This window comes from Notamacropus eugenii, chromosome 5, assembly GCF_028372415.1.
Source record: "Notamacropus eugenii isolate mMacEug1 chromosome 5, mMacEug1.pri_v2, whole genome shotgun sequence".
Taxonomy (NCBI): domain Eukaryota; kingdom Metazoa; phylum Chordata; class Mammalia; order Diprotodontia; family Macropodidae; genus Notamacropus; species Notamacropus eugenii.
Window position 1 is genome coordinate 209886014 of NC_092876.1, and position 26920 is coordinate 209912933.

A 26920-nucleotide genomic window follows, 5' to 3' on the forward strand; every position below is an offset into this window, starting at 1 on the left:
TTTTTTTTTATCCTTACTTCTGTCTAGCCCAGTATAGACCAACTATAATACAGTATACTTTGAAAATACTTGGCCTTAGGGATAGTTAGGTGGCACAGTGGATATCATTGACCCTGAAGTCAGGAGGACCTGAGTTCAAATGTGGCCCCAGACACTTATTAGCTGTGTGACCCTGGGCAACTCACTTAATCCCAATTTCATTCCCAAAGAAAAATGAAAATATTGATCTTGGTATTTTTTGGCAACTAAGTGTCATTTTTAAGTAATCAACTGAAGGCTTATTTATTTTTATTTGGTCTTTCCCTCCCTACTCCATCCCCCCTCCTTCTTGGAATACTCTCCCTCCTCTCCTCTGTCTCTTGAAAGCTTTAATTTCCTTTGACTTAGCTCAAGTACCTTCTTTCCTGATCTCTAACTGTTGACATCTACTCCCTGCCCCCTAATAACTTTGTTGATCTTGTGTCTACCTGTCTATGTGCATTTTGTCTCCTTCCACTTGACTACAGACTCTTTGAGGGTAGAGTGTTTCTCCTGTGCTTAGCAGTGACTCACACGTGGTAAGTGCTTAATAAATGTTCATTGATTAAAGTTAACTTCCTCATCTTCACACAGCTAGTAGGTTTCTGAAACTTTAACCCTAGCTCTTCTTGATTCCAAGACTAACCCTATATCCATTATGTTAGACATCCTGTCTCCTGTATGTGTGTGTGTGTGTGTGTGTGTGTGTGTGCGTGTGCCTGTACATGTGTCTGCTTAATCTATTCAGTATGCATATATATACCTATATATGTATGTGGAGAAAGGTGTATGTATGAAGTAATGAAATTGATTTAACTGAATGGATAGCAAAATCAACTTCTGTTACTTAATAGTTATATTTTGTACATATAGAATATATATTAACTTCTTAAATATTTGCTTTAATAATTATTCATATTGGTTTTAACATATAGTATATTTTAAATGATAGAATAAAGCTAGACCCATAGTTTCATTGAGATAGGAAATCCCTAAATAAGGAAACTCTGCTGCCAATTTAGATTTGCCATTTTTCTGCGACTTAGAGTCTTTTTTATTTTTTGGCAGTGCAGGTTTTTTTTTTTTTTTTTGGAAATGTTTATTTTTCAGTCCAAAATTCTCTCCCTCCCTTCAGCCCTCTCCTAGCCATTGCAAAGGCAAATAATATAGTACCTAATGTACGTATGAAGTAATTCAAAATAGATTTCATATTAGCCATGTTGTTTAAAAAAAAAAGCAAGAAAATGAAAGAAAGTAGAAAAAATATGCTTCAATCTGCACTCAGAGTTCACCAGTTCTCTCCGTAGAGATGGATAGTATTTCTCATCATGAGTCCTTTGGAATTGTCTTGGATCATTGTATTGATAAGAGTAGCCATGTCTTTCACAGTTGATTATTGTTACAATATTGTTATCGTTATGTACAGTGTTCTCCTAATCATGCTCACTTCACTTTGCATCAGCTTATGAAGGTCTCCCTAGGTTTTTCTGAAACCATCCCCTTCATCATAAGCCACAACTCATTCACCAATTCATGGGCATCTCCTCAGTTTCCAATTCTTTGCCACCCAAAAGAGAGCTATGATAAATAATTTTGTTACACGTGGCTCTTTTTCCCTTTCTTTTGATCTCTTTGGAATACAGACTTAGTGTCATTATTGCTGGGTCAAAGGGTATTCATAGTTTTATAGTCATTTGGGAATAGTTCCAAATTGTTCTCCCGAATGGCTGAACCATTTCAATTTAGAGATTTGCTTTGAGGTTGGGTGATTTGTCCCAGGTCCCATAGCTAGTATGTGTTAGAATTGCGACTTGAATCCAAGGTTAACTTGGCTTCAAGATCAGTTTTCTGTCAATTACATGAGTCTGCCCTTCTCTTTTAAATGATATATAAGATAAATTTGGGAATAACATACTACTGATATGAATGGAAACATTTTATTTAAACATGTAGTTTTGTGAAATTATACTTGTCAAATAATTTTGCAAGAGTCTTCATTATAACATAAATTGTGGAGGTTGTAATTTAAACACATAAGTTGTAATATAAGCCATACAAATATGGCTTGTAAATCCTTTTGAATCATTAAAACACATCTTAGCTTTATAAAAAGGTACTTATTGTATACATCCCTAGTATTGGATTGATAGAACTGTAATGAAGGAAAGAAAATAATATAGCATCCATAGTTACTAAATGAATTGCTTAATTGCTGGAAAAGACCACGAAATATACTAGCTTGTTCCACTTGCTAAAATAATTAACATTTATTTGGAAGGACTGGAGGTAAATGAAAGTTGCTGGTATGGCATATCTGGGGTCCATAGATGAGTTTTTTTACATTGTTAAATACGTCTTTAGCGTTTATGGCTAAAAATAAGAGAGTTTCTCAATTTTTAACGAAATTATACTTTCCTTTCTTGGTGATTTTGGAGGCCTTTTGTTCAGGTAGCAGGAGATGCTTTCAATCAGAGAGATGAAGACTATCTCCCTAGCACATTGTTTACTATGTACTTTAGACTGAGTCCAACTAGAAAATAAATACCGAGAGGGAAAAACAACAGAGGGAAAGCAGGAGAAAAGGAGAAACCTAACTTGTAGACTATGCAGATTAAACATGTTTGGGTCAGACTGGCAGTGTGGTGATTGTTTAAAGAAGTACAAGTTTCGGTGAGACTTCCAAGAAATGTGTTAACAATTGTGCTCTGGTTGTGGTTACAGTGAACTGACATTGTTGTTCAGTCACTGTGCAGTCATGTCCGACTCTTCGTGATCCTATTTGGGATTTTCTTGGCAAAGAAATTGGAGTGGTTGCCATTTTCTTCTCCAGCTCATTTTACAGATGAAGAAACTGAGGCAGACAGGGTGAAGGGACTTGTCCAGGGTCACATAGCTAGTAAGGGTCTAAGGCTAAATTTGAACACAAGAAGACAAGGCTTCCTGACTTCAGGCCCAGTGCTCTACCCACTGTACCACCTAGTTGCTCTATGTGAATTATGTGTCCTGGTGAAATGATAATTGAATTTAAAAATTAGTGATAGTGAGTTTGTGTGCATGTGTGTGTGTGTGTGTGTGTGCATACACACACACATATGCTGTTTCTTTAACTTCAGCTTCTTTTATTTTCCCATAAACAATTGAAGTAAGACATGGCATAATTGGTGAAATTTGGAGATTTTATTTCCAGCTGCAAACAAACAAAGCAAGAAATTTTGAAATACAGTCCCCTTTTTATAACTAGCAAAATCAAGGTAGTCTGATAGCTGAAAATTTGACTTTGTAGAAAAGGGTGTTTTGTTGTAATCCTTTCCTGAAATTAATTTGGCCAAATAGTAGGTCTATTTATAAGACTAAGTCTCCCTCCTCTATTCTCCTTAGTTGCTTTTGAAGATTAATTGACATCAATTGGCATTCTCAGTAAGAGAAATTTAGATAATCATCTGCCTGTCAAAATACCCATGGACGTTTTAAATCATTAACCATCTGTTAGGTTTTTTGAGAAGTATGTTAATCACAAAATATTCATCTACATTTCTACTTTAGTACAGCAGTGTGGGTGGGGGGGCGAGAAAAAACTTGTTTTGAGAGGGTATTTCTACCATTGGCGTCTTTCTTAGGAAATAATTTTTCCATTTTTGAAATTTGCTTTTGTCTTGTGCTTGGAAAGAAAAACTAGAATCCTATGCTTTTATACTGAGAGCCTGTGTGCACAACCAGAACTGAAATCAGAGAATTGTGATGTGTGGTTCCCGTAGAGTTGTTTTTGTGTTGCTGCTACAAGATCATTGTCTAGGCTATTTTTCTTCAAGATCTCCTAATAATGAAAAGTTTCTCATTGTAAGTGACAAAGAGGGAAGTCCAATATTAAAAGCATGGGCAAATCTCTCTCTCTCTCTCTCTCTCTCTCTCTCTCTCTCTCTCTCTCTCTCTCTCTCTCTCTCTCTCTCTCTGTCTCTCTCTCTCTCTCTCCCTCTCTCCCTCTCTCCCCCCGTTTCCCTCTCTTTCTTTCTCTCTCTCTCTTGCTCCCACATTCCATATTTTCATCCAAGATTCTGCTACTGTACCTGCCTTTAGGTGAGTGACTGCTCCCAGAATCATTTGCACAGTGTTAAGAGTTCAAAGGCCTGGCACCATTAAGTGTTTGGTCCTGCCTGGGTGTGCTGCTTTGCTTAGGTCTGCAGTAGCACAACAGGAGCTTCTAGATGACACAGATGGCAAGTTTGGATGAGAATGCCGAGTTTGAGATGTGCCACATGTTCAAAGAGTGATGGAGTCACAAAGCTAAGGCTTATCCTGCCTCTCACCTCTTTGCTGCATTTAGGATGGCATGCATCTTGGCCTCAGGTCACTTTTGCAAAGCTAACGTAGCTTATTCATTAGGAACCAGTAGCTGTCCAACATTGCTCATGTGGGTTTTAAGGCTTTCTGCATCCATTGAATGTGTACCATCAATGTAGGATGCATTTTAGTGTCTTGTGCATAACCAACTGAGCATGTCAAGGTGTTGAGCCATTATGTCAAACAACACAGGTGTTAGTTTGAAGGAAGGCTTTGTGATGGCCATTTTTGCATTGGTATTTTTGCACTTGGTACATGTTTTGCACCCCGGGCACTGGGAGAATCATGTAATGTACATTATTAAAACCAGTCATTAAGGTAGGAAAAATCCATTTTTGAAGTTACATATTCCCCCAGCTAATAGAAGTGGTCTGTTGTTTTATAAAGGTTACCCTTTTCAATTGCAGCTATAATACTTTGCCAAGCAGAAGAACTCTGAAAAATTCAAGATTAGTGAGTAAAAAAGATGATGTTCACGTCTGTATCATGTGTTTACGTGCCATCATGAATTACCAGGTATGTATTCTTATTTCAGGAACTGTTGCTAGATTCGTCTGCTTTTCCCCCCCAAAGGTCCACTTGTCCATCTAGACAAATTGAACTTAGACCATATTTTAATTTTCTTTTTTACATTATTTCCACTTTGAATGTCCCCAAATTTCCAATATGATACTATGGTCAGAAAGAAAATTCTAATGACTTAGAAGCTTAAAATGTGGTCTGCTTCCGTCATTCTGATGTTATTTACTAATCTGGAGGGAAATAAGTAATGGGGAACATTTTTTTCTCTATAAAAATAAACTGATTTTCCTTGTCTCCAATTTCGGAGAATATTTTTGTCCATAAGAGACAGTATCATTGTCAGAACATAAGCAACAACAGAAAAGGGCAGGCCAACTGTTAGGTGAACAAGAATTTATTAAGTGTCCTGCTGTACCTGGCACTGAGCTACGCATCTGGGGACACATAGAAAATCAAAGGACAGTTCCAGCACTCAAGAAACTCAGTCCAGTAATGGGGGAGACCACACACAAACCACTATGTACAAATAAGATGAAGACCAGATGAATCGTATGCTATCAACAATACGCAGGCACTAGCATTGGGGGAATCAGGAAAGACTTTTCATAGGAGAAGGGATTTTAGCCCAGACTTGAAGGAAGCCAGGAAAGCTAGGAGGTAGATATGAGAAGGAAGAGAATTCAAGGAATGGGGGATAGCCAGGGAAGATGAATTATCTTGTGCAAAAACCTTAAGGAGTCCAATGTCATTGGACAGAGTACTTGGAGGGAGGAGGGTTAACATGTAATAAAACTGAAAAGGGAGGAAGAGACCAGGTTACAAAAAGGCTTTGGATGCCAAACAGAGTAGCCGGCACTGAGACCTCGGTCTTGTTTGTGGGACTTAGTAGAAAGTGTAATGTGCAGCCAAGAACGCATATCCAGTAGATCAGGTAGTATAAACCCAAGTATGAGGAATGGGTATGCAAGTCCTATTAATGTAGGTAAAGCAGAAGTCAGAATTATGGTTAGGTCATACTAGAGGGAATAGGCAAGCTTCATGGTCTCAGTAGATGACTCTGGGTAAGTTTCCAAAGACATGAACTAGACAAGAGAATCTAATTGGGCTACATAGACAAGGTTCAGTTTCTATAGATACAAACTGAGCAACAGAGCACTAGCAGAAATGGAGTCCAAGTATCGGAACAGAGGTTAGGGTTATAGGGTTTAAATCAGGCAGAGGAAACTAGACAGAGAAACGTGTTGGGATAGAGATATTGTCAGCATCATTTAAGTCCAGAAGCAATGTATTCTCCTTCATGCCTGTGGTAAAGGGCAGTTCTGCTCCCTCCTCAAGACAGGATTTTCCATGGGTGGTTGTGGCTATGATTATATTTAGACACTCAGCTAGAATCTCTGGCAAATCTTGCCAGTTCTGATAGGCAGGAGGAGAATGCCATGCAGTGCTAAAAGGGATGAGCAAGAGCTTTTGGTAACAGGGAACTAAGCTTCTAGACCTTTTTTTTCCCTCGGCTTAAACAATGATATGGTGTAGCCAATTAAGAGTTCTTTAGAAATATGTAATTGTTGTTTATTTATGGCAAACTGACGACATCCAATTGAAACTCTTCTGAAAGATAAATATAAAAGACTTGTAGAGAAACAAATAAGAACTCCACAAAAGTGAAAATAAAGGGGGAAAAAGAAAGCCATCCTGAGGACATTAAGGGAGATAAAAAACTGTGACTAAAAATTAACGCTAATATCATTAGCTGCTTTGGGGACCTTTGGTTATAACCCTTCATATACTTTTGTCTTTGTTCACCCTTGTATACAGTAAAAATGATGATGGAAACCACTTTATTATAATTACTGTAAGGATGACTGTACGAAGAAAATGACTACCTGATGACAAAAAGGGTCGGAATTCGATGACTTAGGACTATGACTTCTCTAATGGTGACTTCCCACTCCTCAGGCTAATTCTGTGACTTGGCCAGAATCTTGTTAATCATTCAGATTTTACAGAAGTTACCAAAAGTTTACAGAAATCATAAAAGTTGCCAAATGCAGTGTTTAGATATTCTGGTCATGGTTTCTATGGAAACAGGCTAGGCTTTAAAACTTTTAATTTGTTTTTTGAAAAAATAAACATTTGGCAGCCCCCAAACTGAACTGCAAATGTTCTGTTTTTCTGTCAATTTCAGTATGGCTTCAACATGGTCATGTCCCATCCCCATGCTGTTAATGAAATTGCACTAAGTTTGAACAACAAAAACCCCAGGTAAGCTTATTTTGTGTTATACAAGATGAATGCAAACTGAGTCATAGATTTAAACTCTATTTGGTCTAGTTAACTTATGGAACCTGCCTATATTTCTTTCTGGAATGAAACATGATACTATAGGTTTAAAGAGTTTCTATTTTAGCGATTTCATATAGCACAGTTAAATGGTGACGCTGGTAACTTTTAGATCTCATTAGTTTTTTTTGCTTGCTAGGCCTAAACCCCTCACCCCCATTATCTTCATCCTCAAGTCTGTTAGATGAAGTAAGGAGATCTAAGAATGTGATACTAGTAGAATCTTGTGAACCTCTACTTATATCTTTGGTATATGTCATCACTCAATAGTGTCATCACTCGTGTGGGAATATTTTTACAGAAAACGCTCTCCCTACTCCTATTATATCCCCTTGAGACCTGTGGTCTTTGCTATTAGGGTAGTTCAAGAAAGTCTACATAGAATAATTTTTATTAGGGCTGGAAACTAGAACTGTGTGTCTAAACTTTTGAGTCTTGAAAAGTAAAAGGAAGGTATGTTCCTTTAGTTTGTTTTCAAAGCACATGGGTGTATATTTGTATCAGTGTATTTAACTTTGCATATAGGTTATATGTCTATATGTGTATATATGCATATTTATCATTATATGCTTAAATGGATCTGTGTTCTCATTGCTATGGGTGCTCCTTTCACCAGTGCATTTATGTATGCATGTATGTCTATTATTATTAGAGGCAGCATGGCATAATGACCTAACAAAACATAAAAGCAAAGAAAACCTAGGTTCCGGTTCCCCCTTTGACATATACTGGCTACATACCCTGTGGGCAAATCATTCATCCTGATTGTGTGTTTGGCAATTCTTGAAAACAGTAAGTAGTAGAGAAGGTGCTGATAGGCATCGATAGAGAGGACACCTCAGCATTCTCTCTTGAAATGAAATCTTGGTTCCAATCCCCATCCTTATCCCTATGTATATTATATGCACTGCATGCATGTGCATATGTGTCTGCATATGTGTATCTTGGACATGTGTGTATAATTCATGTGAATGTCTTCTTAAATCACAGATTATCTCCAGAAGGGTCTCTTCATTATCTTCAAAGTTGCCCCATGATAATTAATAGTCCAGCAGAATATTTTATAATGTTCTAGTTACATTCTACTTTTTGTCAGTTTTCTAAAGATTGATGTATATCGATCATATACCTAAAGAACTATTATGCATCCTGAAGAATCTGGTTTGAAATGAGATCCTCTCCAACTGGATCACCATTTTTTATTTCAAGTGAGGGGCTTTTGGGGAGTTGGCAGATTCACTTCCTGTGGTTAGCATTAAAATTGGGTATAATCCTCTTGGTGTACATTCTTAGCCTTCATGCCCCAAAATCTCATTTGTTTTTGTTTAGGACTTTTTTATATCATTGGCTGTCACAAACCTTTGTCTTAAGTGCCATGTAAGAGCCTTTCTCCAAGGCATGCTACTCCAGATTACATTGGCACCAAAAGCTGGCATATGATACACCCTTGTTGCATTTTATTTTGAAAGTTTAGAAATTTTTTTCTCCAAGTTTTCCTTCCAATAATATTTTCAGATGTAGTTTTATTTTTGTTCTGGGGACAGGGAAAATATCTGTATATTAGCACAGCTGTTATTTGCTAGTTCCAAGTCACCTACATAGGGAGGGAGAGTAAGCTGGTTACAAACGCACATTGTCACAGAGGATTTATTCATAGCCATCTGCAAATGAGCACGTTTGAAGCATGAGAGCATTTATTTAATTTGATTTTGAACTTTTTAGACAAATGAAATAGTTTTGTTTCCATAGCATGGAGAAAATATTTAACCAATGATTTCTTTTCCTAATGTTTCAAAATTTCCTATTGCTATTCAGCTCATAAATCTGTTGATTTTAAAGCCAACCAGAACTGTTATCACTCAGCATTAAAGGTGGGGGATGATATCCTTACCCAGAGTTTAATAGCGAGTGTAATTCTCTTTTCAATTTTTCAATAACAATCTTATTTCTATGTTAGTGAAAATGGGGCAGGCCTGTCAAATGGGTCATAAGTTTGCTATCTTAGACAAATCATAGAGAGAATTGTAAGCTAGTAAAATTAAAAACATACGCAGAAGACAGAAATGTATTTCATATCACTGCATCCATTTTTCCTAGGAGGATTTAATTAATCATGTTATCATTGATTTTGGGTTTTTTTTCTTTCTTGTTTTGACAGAACGAAAGCCCTTGTGTTAGAACTGTTGGCAGCTGTTTGTCTTGTAAGAGGAGGGCATGAAATCATTTTATCAGCATTTGATAACTTTAAAGAGGTAAGAGACTCCAAATTTATGGTGTGGAATGTGCGTGTACTGGTCTCTTTTAAATACTAACAATCCTAAACAATTGATCTTTTTCCTTGCTGTGGAGCCTAAAGAATATGGTTATTAAATTTTGCAATATTCCTCAAGGGGAAAAAATGTCCTGGATAGAGCAATGAAATGTTTTTAGCCTTCAGACTGTGATTCAGAATACTTGTATTATTAACTTTTACCTTCAGGTGGCATGAGAATGGGATAGTCAGTTTGATATATGTGGCTTTCATTAGGACCCATATTTGGTGGCATGCTCTATAAAATTTTATGAGCCCTTTTCATCATTGCTACCATTATCAAGTAGTATTTATTATATGCTCTTGCTGGGTATTGGACAAAATGAAAAAAATAAACACAACCTCTGATTTTAAGAGTTTATAATTTAAAACAGGTGATCTAGTCATAGGCAAAGCATAAGAAAGTAGGTAAATATGAGCAAGAATAGATATTGGAGAAGTGGTTCAATGACTTATGTTCCTTGTAGGTAACTTCAGATGAAAGTAGCATTCAGTAATCCCAGTACATTCTCTTGATCCTAAGGAGCTTACATTTCCCTTCGGTATTGAGGTGTTGAGCTGAAGAGCCCTTCATGGTCCAGTGATTGATATTAGGGCTCCACAATGGAAGAAGGGTAGGAGCACAAAGGGGACCAAATGAGAGCAAGCTGCGCGCAGTGACAAAATGTGGCTGGCCATTCTGCTTTTTAAATGGTCAGTTTGGCATATTGCCTTTTTTGGTGGACATATGGAAATAGAAGGTATTTTTCTATGTCCTTCATGTGTAATTTCTGCTGTTTCAAGAGCCCAAGTGATGTCCAGATGACAATGGAAGTAACAACCTCAGCTCTAGCTTAACTTTAGGAAGAGTGAAGAGAACTTCCATTTTCTAGTATGGAATCACAGAAAGTCCGTGTCTTCTGAACAAAACATGTAGGGCCAAGAATATTGATGTGTGTACCTAATGTAACTTTATAAAATGAGTCTTTAAAAATGTCATTAACCAGGTACTCTCTGCTCTGGAAACTTCATTAATTCCCTGTCGTGATTCTCTGTTGCCTGAGTTTGGATATGCTACAGGGCAAATCATGGTCTGCAGAAATAGTAATAACATAGAGGAAATATTGTTCATACGACATCGCTAACTGAGAAAGTAGGCATTTATCCTATCTCTTGACATGAGAATAATAAAGGATTTCTGCTGTGTATTACCTAATTTCAGAATCTAATCGTATGGGACAGATTATATTCTTAGATTTGAAAATAATCCTAACATTCATGTGAGTTTTAAGATGCCGAATTAAATCCCCATCATCTCTTTAAACAGTCTGAGTGTTGATTTTTTTTTTTTGCATGGACAGAACTTGTTTCTGTAGGGGTGTTTAGCTTCCATTAATTCTGAACTTTTGTGTAAGTGTGCCCAAAGAAAGAGAATCATATCAAATGTTCAGGTTGAGGGTAGATGGTATTGCATTTCATTAAGAAGCTCTGCATGTAAATATGAGGAAGATGTTCATTTCATTTCAGTTCACTTTTGTTTCTTTACTTTGTTATATTTGAAATCATGTCTAAGTGTCATTTATAACTCTCATTTGCAAAGAACTTTCATTTTATGTTATCTTTCTTTAGATTTTGTTTCATTAGCCCTTTTAACAAAGGCATGACGTGTGTATCTGGCTTTGATGGGCTTGAGATGCTAGACCATAGGTCTTACAGTCTTTCCCAGCTCAGGCCAGCATTTAAGTAAAACGAAATTCTAAGGCAGGAGTCCAGAACTTAGGAGATGGAGGAGACTATATCTGGGAGAAGCAGTTTACAGAGAGGAGTACTCAGTTATTTTTTTAATTTACTATTATTAAAAATTTTGAAGGTTTGTAAAAAATATGCCTTAGGTGTTGGTCACCCAGTAGTTGGGAAACTCTGCTGTACAAGGCCTGTTGTATCTCTGCACATCAGAGCTCATCATTAACGTTTCTTTTTGACTATCATCTTGTGCAGAGTACTGTACTATGGAGATGTCAAAAGAAGAAACGCTGTTCTTGAGAAGCTTAGTTTTTAAAGTCCTAGGTTCCTCAGTTTTTTACCTCTTCCATTATGATGACCCTCCATGTCAGAAGGATAAGGACTTAATTATCCCTGCTCAGATTTGAATCTGGGGTTCAGCAGAGATGGCTCCCCATTTTCCCCAACAAGGCAACTTTTTTCAAGTCACTGAAACCTTTAGTTCTCAAGTCAGTGTAATAATGCAGAAGAACATAGTGCTGACATTTGGTACCAGATGCTCAAAGGAAATTAAAGACTCTGGATCTTAAATAAGCATCTAGCAATTACTTCAGCATTTCTTTTAGCAGAGCCAGCAAACCAATCATTCATGTCTAATTTGACCCACTGCTAATTGTTTCAAAATGGAACACTAAGGGAGGCATCTTTCAGTCCTTGCAGGGATTGCCCTCTGTACCAGACTGCATCATCCTCATGTAGGCATTTAATATTCCAAAGCAAAATGGGCAGAATCTTCTGTTGTTTTAAGAAAGTCTTACTAAAACAGGAAGGTTGTTTTTTTTTTTGTTTTTTTTTTATCGCATCTGTAGCAATCCTTTTTAATAATAGAGAGTACTTCAGAACAGTGTCCATTGACATTTTGAAGAGTGCTAAACCTAGGCTTTACTTAGGGGCACGATATTCCTTGCCAAGCCTTAGTGTACCTTGGTTTACACATGTAATGAAATAAAGCACATTGTGGTGAATGAAATTGAAAATGAATTTAGATGGAAAAACTTGCAATAAACATTGCATGTCACAGAGGCATCCCTGAAGACTTAGGGATCACTTGTCATAGCCAGGCATTTAAAGGTTGTCCCAAAAGTCTTAGTGTTTTAAACTTTATGAATTTCAGAAGCATAAATGCTACAAATTTCAAAAAGCAACATTTGAAAGGTTACATAAAATTCTAAAATATTGATATGATAATTACAATTCAACATAATGACTGTTTTGCACCATATATGGCTCTTGTCAGTTTTCAAATCTTGTAAAAATTTTCACCAGTGGCTGTTCAAGGACTGAAAGGATTTGCATTTGTAACCCCAGCCTTTAAGATCATCCAGAGAAGAAGGTTTAGATGAATATGGGACCTACCCCACAAGAAGAATTCTAATGGAGATAGATCCAGACTACAGTGGTCAAGCAAGAGGCCCCTTGTACCGATCCACTGGTCTGAGAGAGTGTCATTCAGGAGCTGTCACACCCAAAGAATGCACAGTGCTGGGGTGTCCTATCTTATTAAAACTAAAACTTTATTTTCCAAAATTCATAAAACTTTATAAATATGAAATATACTATATACTAAATACTGTATACTAAAGTAAGTATAAAATAAATTTAAATAATCAAAGTTTCAAAAATGGCTGGGGGTTTTTGGGGGGTAAGCTTGTGGCCATTATTTACTAAGCTGAGAACTGCACCAAGACTTTTGGGACAACCCAGTATGTATACAAGGCAATTTATTTCTCAAGTGAGTTCACAATGCTCTGTAATGCCCACTCTAACGACTGTTTATTGTTGAAAAGATGAGACCAAGACTAATTTTTTTTTTTTACTGGATCTTGTCATTATCTCTGATTTGTTACACATTGTTATGTGGTTGGGGTTTTTTTGTTTGTTTGTTACAGATCTTCAGTCTTAGTTCCTGCAGTCAGATTAGAGAGGCCTGGTTTCCCTCCCTTATCCCTCTCTCATTACCACCACTACCTCCCCTTCATTCCTTTCTAGCTACTTATTTGTGTAACTTCCTCTCTCCAATTTGATGAAGCTGGTCTCAGTATTAGGATAAGGTCAGTGTTGTGCGTTGGGATTCTCTGGGAAATTCCTACATGATTTGGCTCTTGGGCATCAGAATACTTTTAAAAAGTTTCCTCTTCCTTTCTTCATTACATTTTTTTTTGTATTACTGAAACCAAGTCTTTCAGTTCATTTTTATTTTTTTCTTTCTTTTAATTTTCCTTCTGTCTTGAGTTAGTTTTCATTGCTGAAGTTTTAGGGCATTTGGCTCTAACTATGTGGAGCTGGTCTTATGGAGAGGTTCTGAGTCATTGACGTAGAAAGATTTTAGTGATGGATTTACAGCAGGCCTGCCCCTCAATCACAATCTCATCTATATGTCAGTCTTTTCTCCTGGTTTCAGTTCTTCCTTTGTGTGACTAGGCTGACTTCAGTCATCACAGCACTTAAAAAAACAAACATACATACACTTGTCACCAGGGAACGCATCAGCTTTGCCTCACAGTCTTATCTTTTCCCTTTCAATCAGTTATTTTTGTAGGAAGAAAAAGCAACGTTCAGCTCACGCTATGTAAGAAAGTGTCATCATTTGAGTTCCGCTGTCACGATAGATCTTAGATAGTCTGGGAAAGAGCAAAAGGACATGTTAACTTCTAAAGATGAAGAGTGGCTAAGTGAGGAGAGATATTTTGCCAAATTGACAAATTGTGCATAAAATTTTAGACTTTAAGCTATCAGCACCATTCTTTCTCCTTAATAGATTTTACTGGATGTCCATAGCTTTGTGCAAACAAACCCCAAAACTTCTCTCGTATCTTTTGTTTAGTTCTTGAATTGTCACCCATCTCAATTTTGCCCAATTATCATAGTGTCGCTCAAACCTAGAAACTGTCTTCCTTGTCTTGAAAGATATGATGGTGTTTCCCGGAAATCATCATGGTGGCTGTCTAGGACAGGGGAAGGGCCCTAGACGGCCTCTAGGCCACATGTGGTCTTCTAGAGCCTTGGTTGCGGCCTTTTGACTGAATCCAAGTTTTACAGAACAGATTCTTTTATTAAGGGGATTTGTTTTGTGAAGTTTGGATTCAGTCAGAGGGCTGCACTTGAGGACCCAGAGGGCCACCTGTGACCTCAAGGCCACAGTCTCCCCACCTGATCTAGGATTATAGTCATGATAATCCTTGCTTCTTTTTAAAACAACCTCAGTCTGAAGTAGTGACATCACTTAGTCGGGGGGTGGGGAACCATATGGATTCAGTCAAAAGGCCGCACAGGTTCCCCATCCCTGCCTTATTCAGTGCTTCTGAATTCCTTTAGGTACCTAAAAGTCCCAACTTTTGGACTTCTTTCTGCCCCTTTCCTCATTTGACCTGTCCTAGTCTCTTCCCCTTTATGTGTGGAAAAACCTCACATCTTATCTTTTCCCATCGTCTGGGTGAGGATGGGGCTAGGGAGAATCAAAATGAGGAAAAATCATTTGGAGCTTGATGGTCTTGACAACAGATTGCCTCCTGTGACTCCAGTAATATCTTCAGGAAACTCCAAATCTACCAGATTGTCCAGACTTCTTGGGGAAGCACCTGGAATTGATCAGGATGCAGTACAATTCACCATACTCCTTTGGTTCCAGAGTGCTAACATCTGGTTTAAAGTAAAATGACCAGGTTTGATTTTTAAAGGCCCTCCTCCTTTTGATCTGTCAGTAGAAACAGTGAAAAACTTGTGAAGTGTCTCCCAAGGTTCTTGCCATTCATGGTACCTCTCACGTGGGTCCATTGCTTCTTCCTTCCGTGGATGAAAGATTTCTTTGGGAATTCCTACATGGTTTGCCAGTTGGACATCAGAAGCCACTTCTGCTACACTTTCTTAACTGGATTTCAGAAGCCTATAAGGCTTTATTTACAACAGGCCAAATTGGGCAGGAGAGGGAGCAGACACCGTGGTTTGGTTCCAGCATCACTCAGAGTGTAATCCCACCTAATCCAGCCTCTCTAATGTTTCAGGATAGAAGGATTATGTCTGGCACAGAACGGCCCTGCCAGCTGCTTCAGTGTCACGCATGACTTTGAATAGGAAGAGCATGAAGAATGATTTTTACATGCTTTTATAGAGCTTCCTTTAATGTAAAGATTCACATTCTCAAAACCACACCATGTACCTGTTTATAGATGCATTTCTCATATTAAGAGAAAAATGTGCATCCTTATGACTGCCACCAGTTTGGATCTGATTAGATTGGTTTACTGTTGGCTCATTAAACAGCAGGCCTACCACTTGGGTGGTGTTAGGGTAGCTCCTTAGGAAGCTTGTATTGATTCCCATCTCGTTTTTCCCTTGTTGTTTAGATCTGACCAGAACCTCTGTAATTTTTCTTCTAATCTCTGTCCTCTTTTCCTTCACCACTTCCTCAGTCCCCCAAACCTTTTGTCTCTTTTCTCCTTATCCTTAGAAGCTTTTGAACTTAGGGTTAAGATAACTTCCTCACATTTCAAAAAGTAATCATTAAGCAAACATAATATTTGATTTTAATTAAGATCTCTGGAGATTTCTCTTAATATTTCAGTAGTGAGGAAAATTAAAATTTGATTGTTAGATGGCAAAGATTTGCATGCTTTTAAGTGAATCTGTGTCATTAAAAAATCAAAACTTCACCTTTTTTAGGTACCATCAAGCAAGACTTATAGAAATATACTTACAAGTATGCAAGTCCATGGAGGGAATTAGTTGTTATTTATATAAGACAAAACAGAAGATAAGACCTTCAACCCTTGCTATTGTATTTAAGAACTAGGAAATAGTTTCAGTGATTGAGATGATTAATTCATATTTGCATTGTTTAGTAATGTGCTTTATATGATTTAATTACACAGTGCAGAGTCTGAATTGGACTATTCATAGTTTTTTTCTAAACAATATTAGACAACTCCATGAAAGGGAGTGCCAAGGGCAGAGGTAAATAGGAATTAAAGGCTCCATTGTCCTTCAGCTCTGGAGCAGAGCTCCCTGTGACATTTCTCAAAATACCCCACTTACAGGCCCCCAAAGGGGGAATCCTTTCTGCAAACTTGCCATAGGAAAGCCTGAAATATGTGATAGCTGTCCCAGAAGGTTATTCCATGGAGGTATTTAGTACACACATCTGGTATAATATCTGGCCCTCATACTATTGGATATGACTAGAACTTTTCTAGCAGCAACAAAATAAGCAATGACCAGAAAAAGGATGATATGAGGTCATTTAGCCAGAGTTTGTGTCACATTTTATGACTTTTTAAATGTTTTTGATCTGTGATTTCAGGGGTATAGGGAATTCCTGATGAGGAAACTCACTTTGTTAATGTAGATCAACAGCTAATCTTCAACTTCATTTAGAGAGCTGCCTGAGTTAGTAAGAGGTTAACTGACTCTGCCTAGAGTCCACAGTCTTTGTTAAATACATTATTTAACAAGCATTTATCAAGTGCCTACTGTTTACCAGGCACAGTTCTGAGTGCTGTGGATTCTTGCATTCTTAACATTTTAATGGAGAAGTCAAGTATATGCACCCAGACATACAGAATAAATAGGAAAAGGGAAAGGAGAACATCTAAATAAAAAGAAAGTAGTTTAAAAAAAAAGAAAACAATTGTGGAGAGAGGGTACTAACAGTTGAGGCAACAGGAAAAGCTTCAAGTAGGAGGTGGTATTTGAATTGCATCTTTTTTTTTTCTAGTTACGTATTATGCCAATCAAAGTATACCAACATACTACTATGGTAGTGAGTTATAGAATCTTTTAAATTTTAGAGTTTCATTTTAGCTGTTATTTTCAGTTTCTGGTTATCTTAGCTGGGTTTTGAATTGCATCTTGAACAAGGGGACTCTGAGGAGGAGGTGAGGAGGAAGGAGTCCATGGAGGAGGCTTGGAGTTGGCCGATGAAAGGTAGTTAAAGCTGATAACTGAAACTAGAACTTCTTGATTTCTAGGTCGATTCTCTATGTCCTACATCATGGCTGCTTTGCCCATTTGTGATAATCTAGCTTCTGTCATCATCATCATCATCATTGTCAAAAAATCATTTATGTGCTTGGATATAGATGATACTACATAGAAAAGTTGAGATAAGTAGCTGGTGCATATACTTAAGCCGTAGAGGAAAATGTTCTGTTCCTTTTGGTAAATGATCTACTTAGGAACCCTAAACATATAACCATTAAGGGGAGAGGTCCTTGAGTTGGGAAGAGGAAGAGCAGAGTGGACATTTACTTAATCACGTGACCTGCAGTAGTCTCATGTTTACCTAGGAATGTTGTAGCCCTGCTTTAAAAAGCTAGAAAAACAGGCTGCCTTTATGGCTACTGTGTAATCAGTAATATGGCCAAAAGTCCAAGGAAGGACAGCTGCCCCAGGATAACCAGGCTGCAGGTTAAAAAAAAACCAAAACCTTCCTTAAACTTGAACTTGAACTTTGCTTCACTTCTTGCTTGACTTGGATTTTCCCACCCTTCTGATGAGTAAGGAGAAAGTCAGTTTGACACAGTTGCAGGCAGCCCTAAGGCTATAGCCGTGTGGTATCAGCACCATGAGGGAAGCTGCTAGGAAGGATACTCTCCTAACTCCTTTCAGCGTTGGTCATTTGAAGTTCATTGTTTCTGCCGGCCATGACCTGGACTAAATTTTGTGGCAGGCGTTAGTTGTTAAATGGGCCTAAAATGAGGATACTTGGACAGATGAGGGCATAGAGGCAGTGTTTTATATTTATAATAGTCCTTTTGCCAGAACTATGCAAAATACCATTGGTTCTCCTTCCCCTACTGATGGTATTCTGCTCCATCAGCTGCTGTATTCATTCACTTCTAATAATCTTCAGGGCTTTCTTTGATGTGGAAAAAAATAGATATGTTCAAGGCACAAAGGGATAATGGTGCCTTGCAAAAAATATTACTTAGGAATAGATTAAATGATCATGTTATCATGATTCGCATCTGTGGGGTTGCTTTGCTTCGCAACTCTGCTTTAATTATATCCCTCCCTCTGCCCTCAAGTCTGTGTGAAATTTTATATTATAAACAAAGAGGTCCATTCTCTGTCTTGTTCACAGCAGCCACTGTTTTTCCAGGAGAAGGTGCTTCCTTTGTCATCCTGTTTTATTTCTGTGTGTATAAAAAGGATCTCTTTAAAACCTTAGCTTTTTGCCAACTGCAAAATAAGGGACCAGAAGAATGTTCCTTTTATCTGGTGTCTGCTGTTCCCTTTCATATCCTTAAGAGATGACAAAGGAAAAGTAAAAATGCTGAAGAGAATGAAAAGAAAGAAAAGAAAAAGCTGAGTAGTTTTTTTTTTCTTTCTGTAAGCCCCAGAGAATCTGAAACAGAGAAGCGGCATTGGGCCTCAGATTAGAAGTTGTCTTTCAAGAAGCTGTTGTCTTTGACATTTAGATGTATTTTAAAGATTAGAAGGCACATGAGGATGGAGCTGAGGAAAAAGAGAAGTAATAACCATGGCAATGCCATTATCAAGATTGAAAAATAAACCCATAGAAGTGGACATTTTAATTCTCTGGCTAGCTTTCCCAGATTTTAAGACATCTTCATATTTTCAGCAGTTAATGTTGAAGCCCTGTGTCTTCAGCACCATCCCCTTGGTTTTCTTCCTGTTTTGGAAGAACCCACTCTCTGCTCTTCCCCTGATTCCAGCTGACCCCACAAAGGATGCTGTGTAAAATGGGAGACAGGACTGATTTGTATCATGTAGTATTCTTCATCTGCTCTATCATCTTCATTAAGTAGTTTTATGTAGGGTGAAACTGAAAACTATCAATGGTGAATAAATAAGTCAAGGAAGAAAAGGTTCATGGTATCAGAAGGTTTAGTTAGAAGTCAACTAATCTAATCTGTTGACTCAAGCACAGGTTTGAAGCTAACTGTTCCAGAAAGATATCTATTCCACTAAATAAGTTTATTGGGGCTGGGAGAAGCTCCTAGCTTCATACAGAAGTGCATTCTAGTGGATTCCCAGTTGAGATGGTTAGGTTTTCCTTTCAGATACAGGAGAGATATTTCTTATTCTTTCATTATGTATTCAGTTTCTTTTGTACACTATCCCTTCACTAGAGAAGATACTTATTTAATCATTTAACGCTTTCTTTTCCAAATTAACAAAATTTGATTATTTTTTAACTTCTCAGGCACCAAACTTATGGGGGCCCATATGAAGATCCCTCTAACACATATCAAGAGTTTGAAAAAAAGAATAATACATGCTATCTTTACCTTTGAGAAGTTTGTTGTTGAATGTGGAAAAGCAATATAGCACCCTTTGTGGGGGCAATTCTGTAACTTGCTGGAAGTTTGGATCCCCAGAGGGAAGATTACTACTCTCAGGTTTCTAAAGTAAACCTTCAGTGACCAGGCTTCGACTCCCATAGTACATAAGTTGGTGTGTTCTCCATTAATAGTCAGTCAGCTAGACTGAGGAAAGAGCTGACTCAGAGGACTCAGGTTGAAATCTTACCTCTGTGTTTTATTACCTTTGTGACCTTCAGCAAGTCATATAACCTCTCTGGGCCTCAGTTTCCTAAAATGAGAAATTTGGAATAAATGGCCTCTGAGATCCTTTCCATTTCTAAATTTATGATCCTAAACCATAGGAAAGCAAATCTTGGCTCTTTATACACCTATGACTATGTCTATAGGTGTGTATTTTTGTATAGTTAACTTTAAGAAAGGCAGTCATCATTTTACCTGTTTGCAGATCAATTAGCTGAAGGATATAGAAGGAAAATATCTCTGATATAAGGCTATAGGTGCCTTATGATTGCCAAAGTATTATTGCAAAAAGCTTATCAAACAGTAATGATTATTCTGGTTCCTATTTCAAAGTTGTTCACTTTAAATTCAGTTCAGCAGACACTTATTAAGTGACTACTAGGTGCTGTGTACTGAGCTAGGTGCTGGAGATAACAAAGATAAAAATGAAGCAGTCTTTACCCTCCTAGAGCTTATATCCTGCCAATAGGATACAACAAATACACAGATAAATAAATACCTGAGGATATAATAGAATACGAAGCAATTTCAAGAGGCAGAGGGTGTTCAAAATTGAGAGGATCAAAAAAGCTGTCTGGTAGGAGTGGTATTTGAGATATGGCTTGAAAGGAGCCAAAGATTCTCTGAGTTGGAGATGCAGGAGGAGTATATTCTAGACAGAGGAGAACACTTAAACAACATCAAGGAAGCTGGAGTTAGAATGTTGTATATGAGAGGCAGCTAATCGTCCAGTTTGACTAGAATAAAAAATGTGACGAGGGGAGCGATGGGAGATAAGATTGAATAAGTCTTAGGTTGAGGCCAGATTATAGGAAATCTTAAATGACAGACTAAAGATTTTGTATTTCATGTTAGAGACAATAAGGAATCATTGATGATTTTGAAGTGAAGGGGGTATGATATCATCTAATCTATATTTTAGGAATATTGGTTTGATGGCTATGTGGAGAATGGATTGGAACAGGGAAGAGAGAAGAAGTAGGAGACTCTTGAAATAGCCCATGGTGATTAATCAAAGAACATTTAATAAGCTCTGAGTACTGTGTGCATTACGGAAACAAGTGCAAAAAATGGAACAAACTCAGGGACTGAGGGGCTTACATTCTGCCGTGAAGACATGCACACACACGCACACACATAGGAAGATGTACAAGATAAAACAGATAAATACAAATAATATGCAAAGTAGTTAAATATGAGGTAGTTTGGGGAGGTGGGCAATAGCAGTGTTGAGGATTGGGAAAGGCTTTATGGAGAAGATGAAGTTTGATCTGAATTGTAAAGGGAGATGGACTCTTTGAGGAGGAGGCGGCAAAGCAAGAATATATTCTAGTCATGAGGAATGGCCAGTGAAAAGGCGTGAAGGCGGGAAGTGAAATATCAAATGGGGGGAAGACACGGAAAACCACTTTGGCTGATTTTTTAGGGTATACAATCAGGTTCAAAGCTATATATGGGAGTTATATTTGAGTTCTAGAGGCAACAGGATGCCTCTGTAGATGGTTGCGTGGTAGAGTCCCATGGTAAAGTCTGTACTTAAGGAAAGCTGCTTTGGTGGTAGTGTAGCATGAACTGAGGTAGTTAGAGACTTAGGGGGACCTATTAGGAGACTATTGCAATAATCAAGGATAAGAGTCAGGTTGAAGGCAGTAACAGCTTGAGTGAAAGGCAAGGAGGGTGTAAGAGCCCCCAGTGTGAACGAGGGTAGAGGTTTTTAACTCCTCTTCATCAACTATGTTCATAAAATCATAGAAAGAAGGTTCCTTAGAGGGAATCTCTTTTCATTTTACGGATGAAGAAACCATGACCCAGTGAGGTTAAGTAATTATAATAGCTAGTCTTTACATAGTGCTTTAAGATTTGCAGAGCACTTTACGTGTATTATGTCATTTTATCCTTTCAACAACTCTGAGAAGTAGGTTCTCTTATCCCTATATCACAGATGAGGAACTGATGCTGGTAGGATTTGTGCCTTGCTTGAGGTCACATTTCTAGAAAGTGTCCGAAGCAGAATTTGAATTTAGATCTTCCTAATCCCAGATACAGTGTTCTAGTCACCACACCAGCTGGCTATGTTAAGTGAATAATGCAAGGCCACACAGGTAATAGGTGACAAAGCTGGGATTTGAACTCAGGTTCCTGATTCCAAATCTAGCACTTTTGCTACTGCAGCATTGTCTCCACTGACAGTTAAATCATGCTGTTTTCACAAGTGTCTTTCTTTCTTTTGTTTCCCTTTAACATGCATTCCTCCACCTTCCCTGAAAGTTTTCTACATTTATAGACAGGATAAGAAAGTGAATTGAAAATGCTGGAGCCAAATACCCTACCAGGTGTTTGTTGGCCAGCAAATCCACATTATTTAGGGGTAAACCTGGTTTATCCAGTGTTTGGAACACTTGAGTTTTTACATTCAGTATTTAGATTCTTCTTGTCCTCGCTCCTAAACTCCATCCTGCCAGTTGCAGGCAGAGTAATGTTTTTCATTCTTTGGTTCTGTGTTCTTTTCTCCATTTCTATACATGCCTCCATACACATACCCAGAGGAGTGAACGTAGCTCATTCCAGGCTCCCTCCTTTTATATTCTACGTAGCTCATTCCAGGCTCCCTCCTTTTATATTCTACCCCGTTAAAGATACACAGTAATGTTGTTGTCATTCCTGGTGACTTACTCCAGTCACCGCAGCTCTTCATTACTGCCAGTCACCTCTCATTCTGAAGTTGAACTGTCTGAAAGCCTTTTCCTTCAGAGAATGGAAATGGCCAGTGTAATTTGAGTGTTAGACTCTATTGGATTTTTGACAGTTGGGTTTTGGCGACTGCTGCTGAGGGCTCTTTTCATATCAATTTTCTGGCAATTTCCAATGTGGCTTAAGAGGCATCTAGATTCATTGATACCCTGCTTAACTGTAACAGAATCTAACATATCAGAGTATTTTCCACGATAACTAATAAATAATGTATTCTCTTCCGTAGATACTCAAGATTTATGTTTTAGTTCTTGTTTTATGTAAATTCAAATTAGGCAGATTTGAATTTATGTAAAGAATTTTGAAAGAAATTTGTATTCCCAAAAAATACCTATCTTGACTTTACTATACAGTTCTGTGTTCTCTCGCACTCCGAAGCCTCCCACCCCACAACTCCACTAAGAAAAAAAGACCCTCACAAACAAACAAACAACAAACACCAAGTGAAAGTAGAACAGATGCATGGAGAGACCACCACCAGAGCCTCTGGATTGAGGACTTGGCTTAATACCTCTGGCACCAAGAGAGCAGACCTTTGTCCTGCTCTACCCACCTGTCTGCATTCTGTCTTTCATCCATCTGCACTCAGGTACCACCTGTCTGTCCCTGACCTCTGCATGGCCCATTCTCTCCTGTCTGTGTCTATGTGCAGCCTCTATGTCTTCCCCTTGCATCTTCTTCTTGGTTCTGGCGAGGGCCCCAAGACTGACCCTGGTCCCCATATATTCTTCCTACTGTTCTTGCTACTCTGTCCCTCACCCCCAAATGTCCATGTGACCTCCTTCCTCCATGGGCATATGGCTTCTTTTCTACCTCTCTCCCTCCCTCCCTTCGCATTGATGGGCATTGTGGAAGCTCTACTTACGTAAAGCAAGAATTGTCTATGTTTGGAAAATCATCATGAAGTTGCATTTTTCCTCTTCGTTCTGTTTATGTGATTCTGTCCACTATTGAGGCTGGCAATTTGAGTCACTGGACCTGAATATCTCCTCAGCCTTCTCTTTATTATTCCCAAATTCTTTTTTGGAACCAAATCTGGAGGGACATTGGTGGGCCTTATCATCGTGATCCTAAATAGCATACAGCTCCAAGGTTTTTCTGCACATCTTTCAGAGTCACAAAGAACGACATTATTTAATGTGACTAATAACTATATTGCCTGGTTAAGGCGAAGGTAGACAAACACTTAATATAGGAGCAGAATAGATTATTCCTACCTGCTGAGGAGAAATTTTCTCCCCTTCCTAGTGTAATCATTTAGCAGATTCCTTTTGGAGGAGAATTAAGCCCAGTCTTTGTCTGAGGTAGTATGGCATAAAGAAAATGGCACTTGATTTAGAGCCAGAAGTCTTGTGTTGGAGTTGAGGCTCTTAATCCTTAAACTGTGTGACAATGAGCAAGTCACCCTACTTTTCTAGGTCTCATTTTCTTTATCTGTGTTGCAGTTGGACTAGATGATCTCCAAGAAACTTTTTAGTTATAACATTCAATAATTTTTTTCTCTATGACCCTTAAGTCAGACAATTAATGCTATGCTACACCTCAGTGATGAAAACAATACTGGTATTATTGAATAGACAGACAGTGACTACCTATGTGATAATAATTTTTCCCCCAATGTATCTTAACTTCTTTATTTTTGGTCTCAGAAGTTCCCTATGAGGAAATATTAACGACCAGTGATGTCCTAAGAGCTATATGGGGCACTGAGATGTTTTGACTTGACTTGGGCCATCCAACTAGTCTGTATTAAAGGTGGGTTCTGACCCCAGGTTGTCCGGATTCCTAGTTCAGGTGCCTTTACGCACTAGATCACTATTCTATACCACCTCTAATTCTTCTACTACAAAATCCTCCTTTGGATCTTGAATGCTTTTGGTATCAAGAAATCCCCCTGAAGAATTAAAATACAACTATGCCCAGGAGGATATTAGTCTATTGAAGCTGGTTTGGGGGACATAGAAGTTTTTCAGAGAAAAACTAACTTCCAAATGATGCTAAAAGCAAGAAGTCATTATTCAGTGTATTTTTAACTTATGCAAGAGAAGGCATAAGGCCTAACTTGAAACATACAGTGGCAAGAGGAAAGAGGCATAGAACACAGTACTTCCAGGCAAAGTGTTTATATGGATTACAGTCTTTGGAAAGAAAAACCAACCCGGGTGAGCTGATTTCATATGACAAGAGGAAAAAGAAGAGGCATCTTCTTTCCTTTGACATTCCATCTTGATATATCAGCCTGTAGGGCAGCTAGGTAGTGAGTGCAATGGATAGAGCACCAGTGCAGGAGTCAGGAGGACCTGAGTTCAAATCTCACCTCAGACACTTGACACTCACTTAGCTGAGTGACCTTGGGCAAGTCACTTGACCCCAATTACCTCATCCTGGGTCATATCCAGTCATTCTAATGAATATCTGGTCACTGGATTCAGATGGCTCTGGAGGAAAAGTGAGGCTGGTAACCTGCACAGCCCTCCCTCACTCAAAACAAAGTCAAGTGCAAGTCATGTCATCATTTCACTGATGGCATGGTCTTCTTTGGCAAGGAAGGACAAACACACTCATGTCTCCAGGCTGTAGTCACTCCTTTTTTTCATTGTGACACACTTGGGTTCTCTCACACTCTACAGAGCAGATAGGAAATGCTTACAGCAGCCAGGGAGGGAGAAAAGGAACAAAGGATTTATTAAGTGCCTATTGTGTATTGGGTGCTGTGCTAGGTGCTTTATAATTATTTTCTCTAACCTCCTACCAATTCTGGGAGGTAAGTATCCTCATTTTACGGTTGAGAAAACTGAGGCAAACAAAGGTTAAATGATTTAGTGGGTCACATAGCTTGTAAATGTCTGAGGTCTGATATGAACTCAGGTCTTCTTGACTCCAGGCCCAGTCATCTATCAGCTAGTAGTTTCCACACTACTTTAGGAGAAAAGGCCTGACATAGCCACTTACTGTAAAAGCTAAGCCTAGATAGCTAGAGAGGTTTCAGGGTTTTGTTTTGTTTTTTTTTGGTTTTGTTTTGACTACTAAGTTAGACTCTGCATTTAAGACACCAAAAACTACTACAGTTCTCATGTACTTCTAGAGCCTAGGGCTCTGCCATAATAAGCACTCAGTGTATATCTATTGCAAATGATCTGAATTGAATGGGATATTTTGCTTTCATGATGCCGAACATCTGGATATTTTGAAACATCTGCATGAGTGATTCTTTTCATCAGATGGTTTGGCATTGTGTAGTGTACAACCTCTTTGTCTTAATTGAATGTTTACTGTGCCAGGTCTGATCTGAATGTTCTATTTAATGAGACCTAAAAGGGAATGGCATTCTGAATAAACCCCTATTGTTTACCTTTCATTAATATTTGCTTCGTTGGAGTAAGATAAGGTTATTTAGCCTCTGCCTCTAAATGCTTCGTTTAGATTAGAATCCCTACATTTAAATCACGAGTAGACTTCATTGTCAGCCGTAAGTCCTAAGGATGCCCTTCAGTCACTCCAGTCATTTATTTTTCTAAGAACTACAGAAAAGTGGAGGAGAAAAATGCTAGCAACTCCTCAGTGTTCATAAAGCTTCTCCCCCTTCTCTCAACCCTAAATGGGTTTGTGGTGGCGTCAGTAATCCCCATGTTGCTAGTTTTCTCAATAAAAGGTAAAAGATGTATTGGGGGCTTTTCCTACCTAGGACTAAATATGAAATAACGATTTACTTAAGTAGGCCATCACAAGAAAATTGAACTTTTGTTCTCTGGCATATCCTAAGAATGGCAGTCTAAGCAATCAAAACAGACTAGGCCACTAAAACAGTGCCTTCCTGCTAGGAGCCCTGCTGATCACAGGGGCCTATTGTAAGAGAGAGAAAAAGGACAGTATTGTGGCAGGAGAGCTGGGGAGCAGAGCAGAGAAGTAACATTTAGGCGAGAGGCCTCTTAATTTTTATATAACTGACCCAGCAAGCATATTTATAATCCACCTCACAAGAGGTAGCCTTCAATCCAGCAGTGGGGTTTTGGTGGTGCCATCGGTAGCTGTGGTTCTCAGGGAAGTCAGGGGCTAAGTTTACTGGAAAGGGCCTAGAAAGCTCAGGCCCTGAAATGTGTTTAAGGGAAGGGCTGGGTGGGGCACTGAACTCTACTGTTCATTTTCACATCTGGCCAGAAAGATGATAGTCTTTAGTGAGGGCGCCTTATAAAAGAGACTCATCTTGGCTGTAGGAAGACTCATCTCCCGAAGTTAGCATTTGGGTTAGCGGCACTTTCAAACATTGAATCCTAGTCAGTAAGGGTTGATCCAAAATGGTTTGGGAGACTTTTCAGAAATTTCTTCCACAGATGTTTCAGAACATAGTTCAGTT

The 26920-nt window shown here is 38.4% G+C and overlaps 1 protein-coding gene across 4 annotated transcripts in view; it reads left to right on the forward strand.

Annotated features, from left to right (window-relative positions):
* Positions 1–26920, forward strand: part of FMNL2 (formin like 2) — a 366690-nt gene that overhangs the window by 287142 nt on the left and 52628 nt on the right. For all 4 annotated transcript variants that reach the window (XM_072611975.1, XM_072611974.1, XM_072611973.1 and 1 more), the window contains exons 7-9: positions 4764–4872; positions 7064–7140; positions 9377–9470. In XM_072611975.1, the coding sequence (XP_072468076.1) occupies positions 4764–4872; positions 7064–7140; positions 9377–9470 (280 nt within the window). The remainder of the gene's footprint in view (positions 1–4763; positions 4873–7063; positions 7141–9376; positions 9471–26920) is intronic.